Source organism: Nicotiana sylvestris, chromosome 3, assembly GCF_000393655.2.
Source record: "Nicotiana sylvestris chromosome 3, ASM39365v2, whole genome shotgun sequence".
Classification (NCBI taxonomy): Eukaryota; Viridiplantae; Streptophyta; class Magnoliopsida; order Solanales; family Solanaceae; genus Nicotiana; species Nicotiana sylvestris.
Genome location: NC_091059.1, coordinates 202,427,092 through 202,446,996, shown reverse-complemented (window position 1 = coordinate 202,446,996; position 19,905 = coordinate 202,427,092). Strand labels below are relative to the sequence as shown.

General features: G+C 37.5%; 3 protein-coding genes across 8 annotated transcripts; 1 reads left to right on the top strand and 2 right to left on the bottom strand.

Annotated features, from left to right (window-relative positions):
* Window positions 1–611: 611 nt before the first annotated feature.
* On the bottom strand, window positions 612–1,331 carry LOC104218426 (oleosin G). The gene has a single exon (XM_009768916.2). The coding sequence runs from the start codon at window positions 1,269–1,271 to the stop codon at window positions 774–776; it is 498 nt and encodes a 165-aa protein (XP_009767218.1). The 5' UTR covers window positions 1,272–1,331; the 3' UTR covers window positions 612–773.
* Window positions 1,332–2,816: 1,485 nt separating this feature from the next.
* LOC104218425 (putative AC transposase) lies at window positions 2,817–7,370 on the bottom strand. 6 transcript variants are annotated; one of them, XM_009768910.2, is made up of 6 exons: window positions 7,066–7,370; window positions 6,934–6,990; window positions 6,779–6,857; window positions 6,285–6,518; window positions 4,958–5,832; window positions 2,817–3,947 (listed from the first exon to the last, which is right to left on the bottom strand). In XM_009768910.2, exons 2-6 carry the CDS (start codon window positions 6,943–6,945, stop codon window positions 3,036–3,038), a joined length of 2,112 nt encoding a protein of 703 aa, XP_009767212.1. In that variant the 5' UTR covers window positions 6,946–6,990; window positions 7,066–7,370; the 3' UTR covers window positions 2,817–3,035. The 6 variants fall into 6 exon arrangements, with proteins under 6 accessions (XP_009767212.1, XP_070027480.1, XP_009767217.1 ...); XM_070171379.1 differs by having other exon boundaries at window positions 6,779–6,853; XM_009768915.2 differs by having other exon boundaries at window positions 6,779–6,847.
* Window positions 7,371–16,309: 8,939 nt separating this feature from the next.
* On the top strand, window positions 16,310–17,452 carry LOC138888583 (uncharacterized). Its single transcript, XM_070170471.1, has one exon. It carries the CDS (start codon window positions 16,310–16,312, stop codon window positions 17,450–17,452), a length of 1,143 nt encoding a protein of 380 aa, XP_070026572.1.
* The last annotated feature ends 2,453 nt before the right edge of the window (window positions 17,453–19,905 follow it).

Below are 19,905 nucleotides of genomic sequence, written 5' to 3'. Positions count from 1 at the left end.
CAAAAATACCACAAAATATCACAAAAATTGCACACCAAGAAAAATTATTTTATTTTTGAATTTTTTTGGGAATAATTCTCATATAGGGCAAAAATCACGTACTTACAGGGATCACATGTATGTCACCAACATTCCAACGGTATAAAAAAAATAACAATACATCATAACGGCTAATTCTATTTTCCATTAATTTGAACTTCGTTCTCTTAGAACTTTAAATATGATCTTCCTTAAATATGGTAGATGAAATAATAGGGTTAGAAAAATAATAGGATTAGGGACTTACGATAAAGGAAAGGGCGTTATCGATTTCGATTTTGTCATCTTCGATTATCGATAAACCGATTCTAATGTACGCCCCTATAGTACCACGCTATATCATTAACGATTCCCCACCTATAAGTGGATAGGTGTAATAAAATTGCGACATTATTGTTGATAAGCTTGAGGACATGTTGGATTGCAACAGATATAATAATAAAATATGACATACTGATGCTTGCTTTTGGCCGGTTACAACATTATCATTTCTAATCTTGTTTTGCCTAGGATTTCCAATTACCTATTGTGAAATTTCAGAGGGCAACAAAAAAGCTAAAATAAACCTTGAATATTCAAAGAACATCACTGCATTCTCTTTAAAATCAGAACATTACAGAAATCCGATTAATATTAAATATTAAAAAAAAAATATATCAAAACCGTTACTGAAAGTAACATGCATGATTGAGGAAACAAAAAATCCGGTTCGAGCGGCTTGTTGAGCGGTTCAATTAAGCACCGGGAGCTGCATCTTTCACTTTACTATGAAGATACCCACCGTATTCTCTAGCGTAATCCTTCACATGGCTAGCTGTATCAGCAATCCGGCTTCTCGCATAATCAACCCGGTCCGAACCGGGCGGGTGGAATCCCCTAAAATACCTATACAGCCAAGAGAGAGACGCCAAACTTGCGACCCCAAATCCACAGACAGATAAGAATCCAGCAATGGCTATGAATAGAACAGTACCAACAGGGACCCAGATTGGGCTGGAGATAAGGACCAAAGGCGTAAAGAAAATAAGACCCAGAATAATAGCCGTAAGAGTAAAGCCAGTGAGAAGGAGCAAGATTGCCCCAGAGATAATAAGGGTCAAGAATCCGACAAGTTGGGTCGAATTTGGGACATGTTCTTGTAATTTTCGGAGAAACGAGGGAGTTGTCACGTTGCTGTTGAAACCTGCGGATCTGGTTTGTGGACGACCGTAGCTGGGTTGTTGTTCAGCCATTGTTAAGAGGAGAAGAAATCGACCGTACTGTGTGTCTGAATGAAGGAAGAATGGGAGAGTTTCTTTAAGAGGAAATAGAAGAAGTTAATGGAGAAAAGGATGGGGTGATGTGACACGTGTGAGGAAGTTGAAGGATTGCACTTTTGGAGGTAACATGCAAGAGAACACGTGTGGAGGAGGGAACAGTCCTAGATATGCTTTGGGAAATTGGAGAGATTTGGACCTTTTCTCTTGTAGATTCATATTTCCAACGTTTAACGGCTGATATACTCAAGTTTTAACCAGATGTATTCCTAAAATTTGACTTTAAATATATTAAAAGTTTTATATTATAAATTATGTCACTATGGTTAAAATATATATATATATAAATTACTGTTAACCTTTTTAATAGTAAAAGTATCTGATCGCTTTTGAAATTTGAAATATATTTAAGAAAGTATTACATATACTGAAACAAAATATATGTTTAGACTGAATGGCCAAACAATGCTAGGAGTAATCGAGTAACATGTTTTTTTTGAATGGCCAAACAAAACTAGGGAAGATAGAATAATTTCAACAAGCCAAAGGTGAATTCCAATGTCTATAAAAGAATCATTAGCAGAAAGATACGTATCAGTATAATGATAAAAGTAATTTTGCAAGTTTTGGCATATAAGGGTATGACTTAATGGTCAATTAAGTAAGTTCAGAATAGTAGATATCAGATTCAAATTTCAGTAGGCCAATGATCTTAGGTGATTTTTTTCTAATTGTTTAAATTTTTATGGATAGAGTTACCCGATACCTTTATTAATTGGAGGTGGCAAGTAGTTGTTAAAATTAATTGAGATGCGGACAAGTTAGTCGGACACCAAAAGTTTAAAAATAAAAGAAAAAGAAAAGATAATGATTGCAAGTTTTATGAAGGACCGATGATCTCACTCAGATAACTGCTAATGAGCATGTCCTTTACCATGCTTCTGGGTACCTCTGAATCAGTGACATTTGCATTCTTTTGGCATGGCTGAGTAGAGCCCTTCTTTTAGGCATTCTGTAGCTCTTAGACAACGTGATCATCGTTGTCTGGAAACAGAGAAGGTGAAAGGAAGAAGGGAAAATGAAGTTAAAAGAGCATACAACAAGCTTATTCCCCCTTAATGCTTTTAATTTGATAACTAAAAGACATTCTTAAAAGACACTGCAAAAAAAAGACAGAAATAATCAGCGCTAAGGATCAATATTGTATCGGTAAAAGTGGCAATTTGTGGAGGCATACATACACATTACAGTACAAAGTCTCTCGTGGGAGTGTTCAAGCTGGAGTTCTTGAGATCATTGTGTGATGGTTCGGCGACTTTCTTTTTTAACTGGTTTCCCATGTAGCATGTTTACATCTTTGTATCAGATTTCTGCATCTCGAGAGACGCACCATCGCTGGTTAAAGGATAAAATATACATAAAGAAAAGTTCATGCTCCAGTTTGCACATTGAAACTAAAGTAGCTGCTAATTCAGACTATCAGTTAATAAAATTTGATAACCTCTACACTGTTACCAGGACTTCAAGAAAAAGAAAAAATTTATGTTGAAACACAGGCACTACAATTCCTAAGAACATAAATTCATTGTCTTGGGTTAGGCTTCTCTCTATTCAAACCTGTACACTAACAAATGATAGATCTACATATTACAGAGAACACAAGTTTGGCCTCTGGTTGAAAGTTTCTCAACCATTCTATGGCCTCAATTTGGTCCTTCAGTTTCATCAATTAAAAATCTATCATGATTTCTGTTTCTTGTCGGAAGCTGTTGTAGTATTTTCAGCTGCTGTAGCGGTTGCCATTTCCATTAACCTCTCATAATCAATTTCAGTTGATTTATACTTCAACTTAAATCCGCCTTGCAACCATGACTTTACACAATGCGAAGCTTGGGTGCTCTCATAGGGTGTTGAGAACCTCTGCTTATCTATCTCATCACCTTTGCTGCAGAAAAGGTCTTCAGGCGCCAATGCAGTTGGCTGTACAGCCAAAAAGTCCCGAGCCATCACCGACAAACGTGGGTAGCGTGTGTTGTTCACCCTCCACCATTCCAAGACATCTATTGGTATTGGAGCGGGAGGCTCTGATAAATATTGAGTGAGCTCATCTGTGGCAGAGGACATGCTTGACCTACGTTTCTTACGAGCAATTTCTTCTGCAAAAGAAACGCTCCCTCCATCTTCTAGCTCCTGTGCAGCGTAGGGACTGGTGATAGCAGAAAAATGGCTGGTGGAATAGTTTCTTATGAAATAGCTTCTGGCTTCTTCCAAGTAATCTTCGGAGTTGAGTTTTTCAGGAATGAGCTCAACTTTTATTCTTGGATCAAGTATTGCAGTCATATATGTGAAAACATTGCAAACCTGGTCGTTATAGCTTCGGGCTTTTGTGGCCATTTCTTCAGCAGCACTCTTGAGCCAGTCAGGGCTGTGTCGAGAGTCTCTACAAGCGGCAACTATTTCAGAAATGTGATCCATGAAGAAAAGAATCAAACCAATTGTTAGTACTTTGTTTGTGCATATGTCATTGATGGTTTTATAGAAGGGTTCCAAATATGCATGCATTATATTCACAGCATTCTTCTCCGCAGTGTTCAGGAGCATACTGCCTAGTTCATCATACTTCCGGACAATAGATTCCATTGATTTACCTGCCTGCATGGCAAAATATAAGGAAGGTCATTGCTGATTGGTAGACTACATGTAAAAGCAAAATCTACTTTTCAAATCCATTTTTGTCTTTCCCCCTTAAGATGGTCTTGGTAAATAACAAAATGATCAGCCCATAACTCAAAAATGTTGGCATACCTACGTGTCTTGTGCACAATTTAGTAAGAAACCAGCCCATAACTCAACAATGTTGCCATATCTACGTGTCTTGTGCGCAATTTAGTAACTAACAGATATCCAATTGTAAATTGGATGTTAGTGAATGATATTATTTTGGTTTTTCAGTCCAAATAATTAAACCAAGTGTAGAAGTTCTTTTGAATAGGTTTTGCACTTCAAGAGCAAAGTTATTTTGAACTATTTGACATTCATAATTATCATTTATCAAAGTTCCTTCTTTTTAATAGGTTTTGCATGTGGCTCCTCATTTCTCTCCTAAGAGTTTAATGGAGGAAACCGTAAAGAAGCTCAAAATGCTGCTCTCTTCTCCCTCAATCGGGTGTAAAGAATGATTTCAGTTAAGCATTAAGAACTTATCCAATAAAGACCTGTTTAAGTTTTCACGTTAGGTCTGCTCAGTTTTTCCTGTAACAGATTTGAAGATATTGTCTCAGCTTATAAGAGATTGAGCCTTTATTGTAGTCTCTTCAAGATAGCTGAACTTTACAGGTTAAACTTTTACAAGAAAAGTTAGATGTAAGTTTTTATATAATATAGGTTAGACGTGTGTTTTTACATAATATAGGTCTGATAGAATATAGGTTCGATGTATGTTTTTAACCTCTTAATCTTGTCCTTAAATATTTTAAAGGAAGCTCGTAACTTGAGATTGAGGAGCACATTCAACAAGAAAGAACAAACCAATGCAATGTCAAGAATCTTGTTCTTGATTATATATTTAAGTTAGATGTATGTTTTTATATTGTTCTAAGTATTTTCACAATCAGCCAGTAACTTGAGATTGAAGAAAACAATTTAACAATAAAGAAGAATACCTTCCGTGCAATGTCTAGCATCTGATAATTGCCACTCCAACGAGGCGAGGCATCAAGAGGGAATTTCCAATTGCCTTCTTGATAAGCATTGCAACATTGAAGAAAATCCTGAGAAATCTCCAAGGATGTGTTCATCTTTAAGACAAACTCCCTTATTTTGGAGATTATCGACTTCGTAGATCTTAGTCCATCATTTATGATTGAATTCAGAGTATGAGCAGCGCATGGAAGATAGTAGAAGGAACTCATTTTCTGGTTGTCCATGTCTTCTTTAAGTGTATGGCATGCATGCAGTGCAATTGGACTATTATCATGGGTGCAACAGAGAACTCTGTTGTCAATATTATACATTTTAAGGACCTTCAGTAGTGCATGAGCAATTTCAGCAGCCCCACAAGGAGAAGATATATGACAAACATCAAGGAGCATCCTCTGGAAAGTCCAATTTTCATCAATCCACTGGCAAGTAATACTCATATAGAGGAGTTGCTCGTAAGATGTCCAGAAATCAAGAGTTATAGAGACCTTGGAAGAAACTTGGTCCACTATCACCCTTACATCTTCCTGCATGCTTCTAAAAACTTCACAAAGTACTGTTTGGAACTTGTCCCCCGGCCAAGTTTTTATTGTTGGGCTGAGAAATTTAAATGAGTTCAAAAGCCAATGTTCGTCCAATGTACAAGGAGGTAGAGATGAGAGAATAAGCCACTTGATGAGCAACCAGTTTAAATGATCAAGCTCCAGTTGAGGTATTTTGGTTTGAGGTTGAGGTTGAAGCTTCTTGGGAATACTGACTGGTTGTGGAGCAGGAGTGGCAACATTCACTGTTATATCATATCCTGGATGGCGATTGCTGAGATGTCTTCCCAAGTTGCCTTACAAAAAGGAAGAAGAACGTCACGGTCTACACATACTACCTAAATATCCGTATTAAGCATGATCATCGTAAGAACTTTTCACCAATATTTGGAATAGTATTTCCATAATCCCGATTCTACAGATCACATTTGATGTAACCAATTTTTTTTCACCACTCCCCTCACCTCTTTAGTTTGAAATTGGAGTTGATTCTAGACAGGGGCGGAGATAGAACACGGCCTACGGGTTCGGGCGAATCCAGTAGCTTTTGTCCAAACCATGTATTTGTCTTAAGAAATTCATCGAAAATGTACAATTATTAATTTAGAACCCAGTAACTTAAACAGATTAGATTACCGAACCCATAAACTTTAAATCTTGGCTCCGCTTCTGATTCTAGAGGCTCACGTGAAAATTAAGCATTTGTCTCACCTTAGAGAGGCAAAAAGGTTTAGACAAGAGAAATTACCAGTGGCGGTTGCAATTGAATAACTCTGTCCACAAAATTTACATCTCCTAGTTTTCCCATCAGTAGCTGTCTCAAAGTACTTGAGATACACTGATGTCATGGTCTTTTTCCTTGGTTTTGTTATAGAAGCGATATTCACTTTCTCTGAAGTTCCCAGCCCCATATCTGTAGATTCTACGTTTGAAAGGATTGTACTTGTAGCCTCCACGACGGCAAGGGATTTGGGTTCCATTTCTGTTTGGGGGAGAGCAATAAAGAGAAGATCATATAAACATAGTATATGCAATAAGCCAACGAAGGTCAAAGAGCTTTGTTAACAAGTCTTAATCCCAAATCAATTGGGATTTGGGATTGGTATATGAATCTTGTTTCTGATAAAAATAAGGAAGCAATTTCCTTCCTGTTATTGTATTCAGAATGCTCTAAGCAAATGAACATATTTACTATCACAGGAGAGAAGATGCATGCAAAATCATAGTGGATTAAAAGAGTACCTTTTAAGGTCTTATAAGCAGTGCTAACACTCCAATCCATCACATTCCCAGCTCCAGTTTTCCCACTCACTGTTCCTGCCTATTTCATACTTATTAAATTCTTCAAAGAAAATTACAATTTGTATCATAAGAGTAAGAGTTGTAATGATAAATACCTGAAAATTCATGTGAGACAGAGTAGAGACGTCTGTTGGTTCCAAAGCTTCAACTATCTGCAAATGAATTTGGAAAGGGTAGCATGCATTTAGGGTTTAAGAAGAAGCAAAATCAACACCAAATCCACTTACAAATTAGAGTTAAATTTTGGAAATTTAACTTGTCATATCAGTCTTGAATCCCATTTTGGAAGAGCTTTAGAGAGAGAAACAGAAAGAGATAGAGAGAGAAAGGGGGGAAAGAGAAGAGAAGGAGGAGTTGCAGGGAGGGAAGAAATGGAGGGAAAGAAAAGAGAGAGAAGTTTAGTTTGAAGAGAGATCTGAGAGTTGTTAATTGTAAGCCAGATAGATTATAGTTGAAAGCCGATCCCAGATCCGACTGACTGCGTCTGCTAGAGGAGATGAAGCTTCAGCCTTTAGTTGCTAGAGCCGTCACGCCAAATCCTTTCCTCTTTTCCCTTTTCTTTTGAGAAATTATTATTCTATTTTTAGTTTACAGTGTATAATTCTTTTAAACTTCTAATTACTTAAAAATAGTAATCAATAAAAATTATTCTTTAAATTTTAAAATACACTAATAATGATTTGCATCTTTATTTTTTTGGTAGAAAAATAATTTGCTATTAAAATTTTCTTTTATAATGTTGGTGTTCAGATCTTTATCCATCACAATTCAGGTAAATCGAAAACGATAACCTAATAATTCTTTATTTCCTTGTGTATTAGGAACTAGGGGTGGCAAAATGGTTCAAAGAAAACAGTTAACCACCCATATTATCCATTAAAAAAGGGTTGGATAATGAACTATTTAAAATGGGCCAAATATGGATAAGAACCATATTATCCATTTAGAAAATGGATAACCAATGGGTCTAACTTTTACATTTGTAAAGTCTCAAATTGGGAGTTCTTCAAGTTAGGGAGACTAAGAATTCTCCCAAAAGTGATTATATGTAAGAAGTCATGGATAATATGGTTACACATACTACCCGCCGGTTAACCTGTTTTTTATCCGTATTAAATATGGATCGGGTCGGATAATTTATCCATTTTCTCACTATCCGTTTTCAACCCGAACCATATCTAACCCGACCCGCCCGTTTGCCACTCCTAATAGGAACCAACTCAAGCTTCATAATCGTTGGAGAAGCTCTCTAAGAAAAAGGAGAATGCTTACAATGAAAAGTTATTATTATAAAGACAATAACAATAATAATGAATATTTTTCAATCCCAAATGAATGTTAAATATATCATTATAAAAAACTAGCACATCTGAAAATATTTTACTAAAATGAATAAGTGCTATACAAATTGTAAAATGTAATTCTGCTTGGTCAAAATTGAAAAAAAAAATGGTCTGGTGCGAAGTAATTACAATTAGAATATCCTAGCCATCACTACTTAACAATTACTTCAAAACTATATTTTGTAAACCTTCAAGCCAATTTGTTTTAACAGGCCCAAAATGAACAACAGTGTATGAAAGCTCAAGCCACAGAGTCGGAGACTCTTACTAAGTGAGTTGCATCAACTCGGACTCCATTTTAAAGCCATTTTTTTCCTTTTATTTTATTTTACTCTTTTATTGTCAAATTTTGTGCCTTTTCCAAACTCTTTTATTATAAAACTTTGAATAAAAACTAAAAACTCTCCTATTTTAGTGCTTATAGGCCAGTCGATCAATTTTTAATGAAATGACATTATTTCCTTCTATTTAGTTGATTAATTTACTATTTCGCTCTACTCCAGAATTGAGCTCCAATAAAATTTAACAAATTAGCAAACCAATTTGAACATATATTTTCTTAGGTAAAACAACAATAATATACTAAGTATTATCCCACACTGTGGGGTCTGGGAAGTGTAGTATGTACGCAGACTTTATCTCTACCTTGTGAGGATAGAGAGGGTTTCCAATAGACCCTCAGCTCGGGAAAGCATAAGCACCACATTAATGAAAATATAGACAAGAAGAGACAGTACCAAAAAACCATATAAAAGCAGAATAAAAACAACAAGATAGTAAGATGATCAACAATGAAAGAAAACAACGGTTAGTCATAAAAATCTACTGTGAGCACGTGATTTTTGACTCATATGAATTACTCCAAAAGAATTTCCAAAATTAGGTCTTTTCTTTAATTATGTGTTATTTTTAGGAATTATTATGTTGTTTTCCTGATTGTTTGCATATGTTTGTGTACATGTTTAATGCATTAAGAATACAAAATATAGTATCTGCATTTAGGATTTAATTTTATATTTTTAGATTAATTAAGTGAATTGTTGTTTTACAAAAATGAAAATTCAAAAATAAACGTATTTTGCATTTTAGTGTTTAATGTCAAAATTTTGTAATTTTCTTTTAGTATGGTATTTAATTATTTGTGATAAGTATTATTTAAAGTTAATTAGTATTTTTAAGTTAATTTGGATTTTTTATAATTTAATTTAGGATTTTAGTTTTAATTCTGAAAAATAGTTTGGAAATAAATAGAAAAGGAAAAGGAAATAAAAGAGAAAAAATAAGATTTGGGCCGTTTCAATTTAATTCTATCAAGCCCAATCGAAATTACCCCAAAGCCCAACCAAAAAACCAGCCCAAACCCGCCCAATAATTGGTATGTTTCCACACCCCACCAAACGACACAGTTTCCCGCCCAATCGATCTCAACCTTTGATTTCACTCGATCAAACGGTCTAGATTCTCGCCCATTACCCGACCCCGACCCGCTTCCAGAATCGATCCAGTCCAACCCAGCTTAATCAAAACGACCCCGTTTTCAATAAAGGATTAATCACAGCCGTTGGATGTCAATCATCCAACGGCTCTAATTAATTCTCTGATTTAATATACCCAAGACCCCTTACCAGACCCCCTACCCCCCCCCCAAATCAAACCCTTCACGTCTCTCTAACCCTAGAGACACCCTGTCTCACTCCGCCCACCGAAAATCGCCTCACGACGGTTTCGGTGGCCCACCAGCCCCAAATACACCACAAAACCACCACGACCCCCTATTTCCAAATCCTAGATTAGTTTTCTTCGAATCTTGCCAGAATCGTTCGAATCTCAAATCTATGATCGAACCCTAAAAGTTCAAAATCGATTTTCGATGAACCCAATGACATGTATCGATCCAGACCTCTAGTTTTTCATGATTAGAAGGCCGATTCATCACAAAACTGATGTTGTTCATTTGTTCTTGACAAAGAACAAGTGATTAGCACAAGTTTCGTGTGAAACATGGTATTAAGGGTGATTTCAAGTATAGTCGGTGAGTTCCCTTAATTTTTATGTTCATTTTTAGTGTTTGTTTTACTCCTTCTTCTTTTCTTCTCTGTGTATCTTTGATTGGTCTGTCTTTCGACTGAAATAGTGATTAGTTTTCAAACCTAATTTTTCCCTTTAAGTTAGTTTGTTTATTCGTATTTATTTCCGTTTGTTTCTAGTTTTTCTTTTCAATTTCTAATAAATGAGTTTTGCTCTGATTTTTTGTTTATCCATTCTGCTTAGTTTTAGGTTTAATTAGCTTCTGTGTTCATTCGTTAAATGTTCGGGATTGCCATTAGGTCAGTAGGATTTTAGTCTTCAATTTAGGTATGATGTGTTTAATTGAAATCAGCATGTTAGTATCGTTTGACTCCCTGATTAGATGGCTTGGTGTAATTGCTTCAAAGTTCGAAATAGGGCATTCATTGTTTGTTTTTTCGTAAATATCAGTTTCAGTTGCTCAGTCGTTGATTGATTTCTGATTTCAGTTCATGATAAGGCTGTTTAGGTTTTGGAAATTGACACCTTCTTAATTCTTTTGTCTAGATTTTTATTAGAAGAATTGTTTGCCTTAATTTGTTAACACCTAGAACTTTAAGGAGATGTTAAATGACATTAGGAACTTAAGGGATAGTTTGAAGAATTGTTCAATAAAGAGAATTTTACCTAATTTTAAGAAGTTTTTATAATGGTGGGGTTGTAATTACACTATGAATGATATAAAGAAAAAGATTTTTAAGTGGAATCAAATATAAAAACGGGGAAGTGGCATTTGTGAATAGTATAGGTGCACTAACCTAATGCCCATTTAGATAGAAAGATAGAAATTACAAAGATAGAGAACAAGGGAAGAGCCTAAAATACAGAAAATACAAACAGCTGATTTTACTGTTTTATTGAACTCTTTCTGTGATTTCTTCAGTTTCTAATTCCTAAAACAATTTCTGATCTATCTGGGCTGAAATGATTTGAGTTTGGTGGTTTAAAAGCTTGGTTTGAAGTTTTGGTCGAGTTTTGTTGATTGTTGCACCTCATTTCTTGGCTTAAAGTAGGTTTTTCTTGGTTGTCTCTGCTGCTGACCACTGTGCTTGCTACTGTTCTGCTGCTGATTCCTCATTTTCTGTGTTGTTTTCGAATTTCAGGTATTCTCTTGAAACTATGTTGGAAATGAAGCCTGATTAAGTTTTGTGTAAAGATCTGTGAACTGAGCTGGAGTTTAAATGAAAAATACTAATTCATGTTGTAATTACTGCTCGATTCTGCCATTTTATTGTTCATGCTTTTAGTCTAGTTTATTTCGGATATTTCATTCCTGGATGTATATTTGATTTAAATGTTGGGTGAACTTTGTTTGAATATAGGTGATTCAGGAATGTTTTAAACCTCGTATAATCTGTGTTAATTGAAGATTATGACCCCTAATTTAATTAGTTAAGGCTGAAAGGTTTGGATGTATGTTTCATGGTTGTGGTTCGAATTACAAGTTTAGACCCTTCATGTTGTTGGTCTAGTAAGCTTGGTTTGGGTTTATTTTCCACTGTCCATTTTAGATCTGTTCCTGTATAGCTTGAAATACAGTACAATGGTTTTAGAGTTGTCCTTCAGTTCTGTTTTTGCTCATGTACGAGCACTTTTAATCTTAAAAGGGCTTTTGAATGGGGTTTGAGCTTGGTTTTTGACTTGAAACTTTCAAATTCAGATTAACCTTTCACATTTAGTTTTCTTTGGCAAATTTCTATTACATGTGATATGTTTTAAATGTGCTATGCTTGAATCAGAATTTAATACAAACTGGGGGGCTTTTGTGTTTTGTTAATTGGTGAATAATTTGTGTAAATGTGTGTTATTGCAACTAGGGATTGTATCTTCACTTTGGAACCTATATTAGCATAAAAATGTGCTTTGCATTTGATTCAAAGATTATCAGTATTTGTTCAATTCCAGATTTTCTTGCATAATACAATTTGCTGCAAACATATTTGCTGGATCGTGTATTGGGCTACCATCATTGGCCCAATTGCGATTGTCTTCCCCTTCCACAATTAGGCTGCCAAGCTGGGCTTCAAGTTGAGCCCAATTATTTCACATGCTGAGCCTGCAGTAATGGGCAATCAGACGTGGGTTTTTGACTAGCTCGGCCCTTCCACAATCAAATATGGGTGGTCTGTTACTAGTTCATGGTTTTATTAAATTATTAGCTTAAGCTTTGGCATAACATAAGTAGGAATCCCCTTACGTTCTTTGATGAACTAGTCACGTTCTTTTAATTAGAATCGGGATGTGCCGTGCCAAATAAAACCTCAAAATGCATGGCCCTCGCTTAATTAATAGTTTAATCTTTAGAAATCGAGGCGTGCTATTTAGTTGAATTTCCATGGCCCTCGCAAAGTTGAAAGTGCGTAGTTGCTTTAGGCGTGCTAGTTTGAAAATTACCTTCTTAAACCCGGGTGTGCATTTCATGTGACCCAAATCCAAATCTTAACGACGTTAAATAAAACGTGTCTCGAACTGCGGGTGCATTTCATGTGGCGTGGTCCAAAGACGTGTTTTAGATGACGTTGAAATCTTCCTTAAAATAATTAAAAGCGGTTTAAAGTTAAATACACATAGGCTTAAAAGTGTATTAAAATCAGATAATAAGCCAATTATAACAGTTGAGCGACCGTGCTAGAACCACAGAACTCGGGAATGCCTAACACCTTATCCCAGGTTAACAGAATTCCTTACCCGGATTTCTGATCCGCGGACTGTAAAACAGAGTCAACCTTTTCCTCGATTTGAGATTTGAACCGGTGATTTGGGACACCATAAATATCCCAAGTGGCGACTCTGAATTTCTTAATATAAATAATTCCGTTTCGATTGTTCTTTAATTGGAAAAAGCTCTCTTATGCCATTCGGGTGTAGGAAAAAGGAGGTGTGACACCTACTACCAACAGAAAGCGAGACTGCATGTCAATAATACTATTATGAACACCCTAGACTACCTACTCTACTACCCTAATCTTCGACCTCCATACATTTCTATCAAAGGTTATGTCCTTGGTCAGCTGAAGCTGCATCATATCTTGCCTAATCACCTCTCCCCCACCTCTTCTTTGGCCTACCTCTACCTCTCTATAGGCCCTCCAATGTCAACCTCCCACACCTCCTTACCGGGGCATCTGTGCTCCTCCTCCTCACATCACCAAACCACCTAAGTCGCGGTTCCTACATCTTGTCTTCAATAGGGATCAGACCCACTTTGTCGTGAATAACCTCATTTCTGATCCTATCTAACCTTGTGTGCCCGCACATCCATCTCAACATCCTCGTCTCTGTTGATATGACCTTTATCATTTTTTTATTTATCAAATGTAATGTGGTTTTTATTTATAAATTTATCTTTTAACAAATATTTTAATATTACTTATACTACTTGCTTAACATAGTCTAACATTTTAAATTTCACATCCAATCAATGGTATTACATGAGTGAAACATATAAACTAATAAGTCATCCAATTCTCCTGTAAAGGGAAAAAAGAAGTAGGAAAGTAGTTGAGGGCCAGCCAGCTAGTTCGTGTTTCTGGATTTCCAGTCGAAGATATTTACATAAATAATTGGTTGAATTTACTGTTTTTTTTTTAACCAGTATATATTAATTATATACGATTATATACATTACTTTACTAATATTTAGAAGCAGCAGTTAAAGTGTACGAACACAGCACTGAAAGTTGTATATAAATCAGTAAATGTTGTACCATAAAGTCATTGGTTGGTGAATAGAGACGTGGATTCCATTTTTCTTCAGCGAGTTTAAATAGGAGATTAACAACACTATTTGGGTCTTACAATATTAGTCTCTGCAATTTTTGTTCTCCCCCGCTGCTCCACCTTTGCTCTACTCATGCCCCGCTTGAAAGTGTCATCTCTCTGTTTGATGAGTTTTTCAACTTTTTTTCTGCGCTTCTCTTTCTTCTCCAGTCTTTCAATGTTAGATCCATATATTTTGCAGAGTTGCTTCACTCTTTTAAAGTATAAAATCAACTCTTTTGATGGTATCTAATGGCGCCAAACGGCCTACCGTTTCTGGGGTTCTCCATTTCCAATTTCTGGAACAAAATCCATGCATGTGTTCATTTTTGATAATCGAGTTTTGCATTGGTAAAGTAAACTCCGGCAAAGAAAAAAAAAGAAGCTAGGTTTTGAATTAAAGGGTTCAAATACAACTTCCAACAATCATAATTTTCCACGGGTAAGTTTGTTGTTTCCCTGTCCGTGGTCTCAATTATCGGAAAACATTTGATCGGAAAACATCAGCTTACATTATTTTACTATGCTTCATGTACTAATTTGATTATGTGCCTTAAGTTTATTTTCGTGCAATTTCAAGGATATGGGTGATCTTCTTTAGGAAGTCTTTTTCACCAATATACTCTTCTTATTGTGTAATCTCAATTTAGCTTTGGTCTATCCCCTTCCTCTATCTGATTTATGTTCTTTTAACCCTCAGGGTTTATCGGATTTCCTTTAATTCTCTCTCCCGTGTTGACTCCTCTGAACTTGGAGCTCTTTATTTTGGTGAATTTTTCTTTGTTTATTACACTTTATTTTTAATCACAATTTACTAGGCATTGTTTGTTCCTGTTCTTTTTGTGGGTATTAGGGGTGGGCATCGGTCGGTTCGGTTCGGTTATGAATATTATCGGTTTAGCATATAAATTATCGGTTTACAAATTTGATAAACCGATAACCGAACCGATAAGATATCGGGTATCGGTTAATTGGTTATCGATCATTATCGGTTCGGTTATCGGTTTACCTGATAAGATAACTCAATATAGAGTTAAGCAAAAAAGAGAAGACAATTCACTGGAGTTAAGCAAAAAAGAGAAGAAATCACATATAATATACTAAATACTTACGCTAGTAGTAACTAGTAAGGTCTATGAAGAATGAAGATGAAGCAACTGAAGAGTGCGGTTGAGAAAGAACAGGAGAGAAAGAACTGACGCCATAGCATTTGTATATACTTAAGGGTAAAGTCATAATTTTATTAATTCTTATTGGGTTATCGGTTAACCCATTAACAAAATTGGTAAACCGAGGCCCGAACCGATAACCCTATAGTGAAAAAATTCTAAATCGTTATCGAACTATTAACCCAATAACCCGATACCGATAACCCAATAAACAATTAACGGTTTGGGTTATCGGTTTTACCCGATACATGCCCAGCCCTAGTGGGTATATACCATAAAATTTGGTATGACCTCCTTATGTATATATGAAAATATATAACTAGGTCCATGGTTTTAAATATTTCATGAATAAACTTCAACTAAAATTTTTGGTAAATAAATTTAATCCGAAAAGTAATGGCTACTTCAAGAACTCTAAGGAGATTATAATTCCTGAAAAATACTAACTTGGAGCAGAACGAGTGATTCACTTTAAAAATTGTTCGTTTAAACAATGATACCCAATCCAATTTTCATCTCTACTTAGCTTTATCTTTAGAGTAGGAATGCCACTATAAATCAATAGTAATTAGCATTTTCAGATTATACAATTGTCGAGAATTTATTAGAATTATGGGGGTTTCCTTGAAGTTTATCTGAGTTCTATTACTCCCTCCGGTCCAAAATAAATGATTTTTTGGCCATTTTTTTGTGGTCCAAAATAAGTGATTTTTTTCAGATTTCAAGAACGAATTAATTTTTTTTCCCTACATTGCCTTTGGAGTAAATAGTATTGGAGTATGTGTTAGGAGTATTTATGTAAAGATATAGTAAAGGTTAATATAGTCAATTTCATTGCTAATTAATGTTAAAAGGTGAATTTCTTAATCGGTGTGAAAACAGCTAGAAAATCACTTATTTTGGACCGGAGGGAGTACTTTTTTAGTGCTTTTGCTGCAGAGCACTTGTGACTTTTGGCTTGAATGGGCTGCGTGGGAGCAATTACGCATACCAGTCCTAATTCTATGATTTTGCGGTGTAATTATTAAGGATATAAAGATTATGAGTGAAGGGTTTCAACCAAAAGCTAGCCAGCTACATGCTAAGGTGAGTTGCATGATGTCCATTCTTCGTCAGCATTTTCATTTAGCTCAATGATTGCTTCTGTAATTTGGAGGGAGCTTAGGGAGTCAGTGGTTGGGGTTAGGCGGGTGAATGACAGATTGATGGCGATTAAGTTAGTAGTTGGAGGGAGCACTCTGAATGTCGTTAGCGCGTACGCGCCACAAGCGGGCTTGGGCGAGGAGGTTAAGAGGCGCTTCTGGGAGAGGTTTGATGAGCTGGTGCGGGGTATTCCATTAACGGAGAAGTTATTTATAGGAGGGGATTTCAATGATCATATTGGGTCGTCGGCTAGGGGCTATGACGACGTGCACGGTGGCTTCGGCTTGGGGGATAGGAACGTAGGTGGTGCTTCTCAATTGGATTTCGCTAGGGCTTTTGAGTTGGTGATTGCGAACTCTAGTTTCCCGAAGAGGGAGGAGCATTTGGTTACCTTCCGGAGTATGGTGGCTAAGACCCAGATTGATTATATCCTCCTCAGGAGGTGTGATAGGGGGATATGCGAGGATTGTAAGGTGATCCCGAGTGAGACCCTCGCAACTCAACATAGGCTCCTGGTGATGGATGTTGGTATCGTGATAAAGAAGAAGAAGAGGTTTGTACGAGGTCAACCGAGGATCAGGTGGGGTGCTTTGGCTAAGGATAATGCGCATGAGTTGGAAGGGCGGCTGTTGGCTATGGGTGCCTGGAAGAGTAGTAGGGATGCTAGCGCTATGTGGACGACGACGACAAACTATATTAGGGAGGCGGCAAGAGAGGTGTTAGGGATATCGAAGGGCTACTATGGCGAGCACCGAGGCGACTGGTGGTGGAATGATGTGGTCCAAGGTAAAGTGGAAGCAAAGAAACTGGCGTACCTTGCGTTAGTGGAGAGTACCGATGAGGAGCAGAGGAGAACAAACAGAATGAGGTATAAGGAAGCCAGGAAAGAGGCAAAATTAGCGGTCACAGATGCTAAAACTGTTGCGTTTGACCGTTTGTATGAGGAACTGGGGGGAAAAGGTAGGGACAAGAAGCTATTTCAGCTGGCTAAAGCGAGAGAGAGGATAACTCGTGACCTGGATCAAGTGAGGTGCATCAAAGACGAGGAAGGCAGAGTATTGACAGAAGACTCCCAGATTAAGCATAGATGGCAGGCGTATGGGTGGGCATCGGTCGGTTCGGTTCGGTTTTGAACATTATCGGTTTTGCCTATCGGTTATCGGTTTACAAATATCATAACCCGATAACCAAACCGATAAGATATTGGTTATCGGTTATCGGTTAATCGGTTATATATCGTTATCGGTTCGGTTATCGGTTTACCCGATAACATAAAACAACTAAAAAAATTTGCAATATATAAAACAAAGAAATCAAACTGCCAGAACGTGTAAACTGCCAACTTTTGTTGTTTCTTAACAAAAGCACGCTCCCACTTCTGTGCAGTATCTACTGATGTCTGGCGGAGAACTGGTGGTGAGTCTTGCGTCTTGACTCTTGGGGGCTGCGACGGAAACAAGAATGAGAACTGAGAGACAAACGACTGAAGACTAAAGAGTGAAGAGGGAATTAGGAAAATAAATAACCCTAGTATATACTTAAGGGTAAATTAGTAAATTATATCATTCTTATTGGGTTATCGGTTTTTACCCAATAATAAAAATGCAAACCGAGCCCGAACCGATAACCCAATAAAAAAAAAATTAACTCGTTACCGAACCGTTAACCCAATAACCCAATACCGATAACCCAATAAAGAATTAACAATTCGGGTTATCGGTTTTACCCGATATATGCCCGACGTACTTTCATAAACTTCTGAATGAAGAAGGGAATAGTAGCATCGTGCTAGGGGAGTTGGGACACTCTGAGAGTCATCGTGACTTTGGGTACTGTAGGCGTATCAAGGTTGAGGAGGTAGTAAAAGCAGTGGGTAAGATGAGTCGGGGCAAAGCGACAGGACCAGACGAGATTCCAGTAGAATTTTGGAGGTACGTGGGTAGAGCGGGCTTAGAATGGCTGACTGAGTTGTTTAATGTTATTTTCAAGACGAAGAGGATGTCAGATGAGTGGAGGTGTAGTTTGTTGATTCCACTATTTAAGAACGAAGGCGATATCTAGAATTGTAACAATTATAGGGGTATCAAGTTGTTAAGTCATACCATGAAAGTTTGGGAGAGAGTGGTGGAAGAGAGGGTGAGGAGGGCAGTATCTATTTCTGAAAATCAGTTCGGATTCATGCCGGGATGTTCTACTACGGAAGCTATCCACCTGATAAGGAGCTTGGTGGAAAAACACAGGGAGAGGAAGAGGGATTTGCACATGGTGTTTATTGACCTAAAAAAGGCGTATGACAGGGTCCCTAGGGACGTTCTTTGGCGATGCCTGGAAGTGAAAGGGGTGCCGGTAGCATACATTGAATCGATAAAGGACATGTATGATGGAGCTAAGACTCAAGTCAGGACTGCGGGAGGTGACATCGAGCTTTTTCCGGTGATTATGGGGTTACACTAAGGATCTGCGCTTAGCCCTTTCTTATTTGCTCTGACGATGGATGCCTTGACACACCATATTCAAGGGGAGATGCCAGGGTGTATGTTGTTCGTTGATGATATAGTTTTGATCGATGAGTCGCATAGTGGTGTTAATGAGAGATTGGAGGTGTGGAGGCAGGCTCTGGAGTCCAAAGGTTTCAAGTTGAGTAGGACCAAAACGGAATATCTGAAGTGTAAGTTCAGCGGTGTGTCGGGGGAAGCGGACGGGGTGGTGAGGCTCGACTCACAAGTCATCCCCAAGAGAGAAAGTTTCAAGTACCTAGGGTTTATTATCCAGGGTGATGGGGAGATCGACGGGAATGTCACGCACCGCATTGGGGTGGGGTGGATGAAATGGCGGTTAGCATCTGGAGTCCTGTGTGACAAGAGGGTACCATTGAAACTCAAAGGTAAGTTCTACAGAGCGGTGGTTAGGCCGGCTATGTTATATATTGGGCTGGGTGTTGGCCAGTTAAGAATTCACATATACAGAAGATGAAAGTAGCCGAGATGAGAATGTTGAGATGGATATGCGGGCATACTAAACTGGATAAGATAAGGAATGAAGTTATTAGGGGGAAGGTGGGCGTTGCTCCTGTGGACGACAAGATGTGGGAAGCGAGGCTTAGGTGGTTTGGACACGTGCGGAGGAGAACCATAGATTCCCCGGTTAGGAGGTGCGAGCAGTTGGCTTTGGCAGGTATGAAAAGAGGTAGAGGGCGTCCTAAGAAGAATTGGGGAGAGGTGATCAGGCAAGACATGACACGACTCGAGATTTCCGAGGACATGACTCTTGATAGGAAAGCGTGGAGGTCGAGCATTAGGGTTGTAGGCTAGGGGTAGTTCATAGTTGTTCCCTCTTTGTACCGGGTAGTCTGATAGAGTTATGCCTAGGTCTGCTAGCGGTATATGTTATGTTCACACTATTTTGTTATTTTGCATATGATTATATTATTGCACTCCCTTTCACCTATTTGGTCTATTTTAAGATATTATTATCACTTCACTTGCTTTTTTGTTGTTACCTATCTCTCATTTCGTGTCTTTTTGAAATTATTATATCTCCTGTTGAGCCGAGGGTCTCCCGGAAACAGCCTCTCTACCCTTTCGGG

Coding starts and splice junctions, on each gene's coding strand:
- LOC104218426 (XM_009768916.2), bottom strand. CDS start 1,271: ATGGCTGAACAACAACCCAGCTACGGTCGTCCACAAACCAGATCCGCA.
- LOC104218425 (XM_009768910.2), bottom strand. Junction 5,833..6,284: donor TTCAATTGCAACCGCCACTG/GTAATTTCTCTT, acceptor CCTTTTTGTAAG/GCAACTTGGGAAGACATCTC. Junction 3,948..4,957: donor TGCTAGACATTGCACGGAAG/GTATTCTTCTTT, acceptor TTTGCCATGCAG/GCAGGTAAATCAATGGAATC.
- LOC138888583 (XM_070170471.1), top strand. CDS start 16,310: ATGATTGCTTCTGTAATTTGGAGGGAGCTTAGGGAGTCAGTGGTTGGG.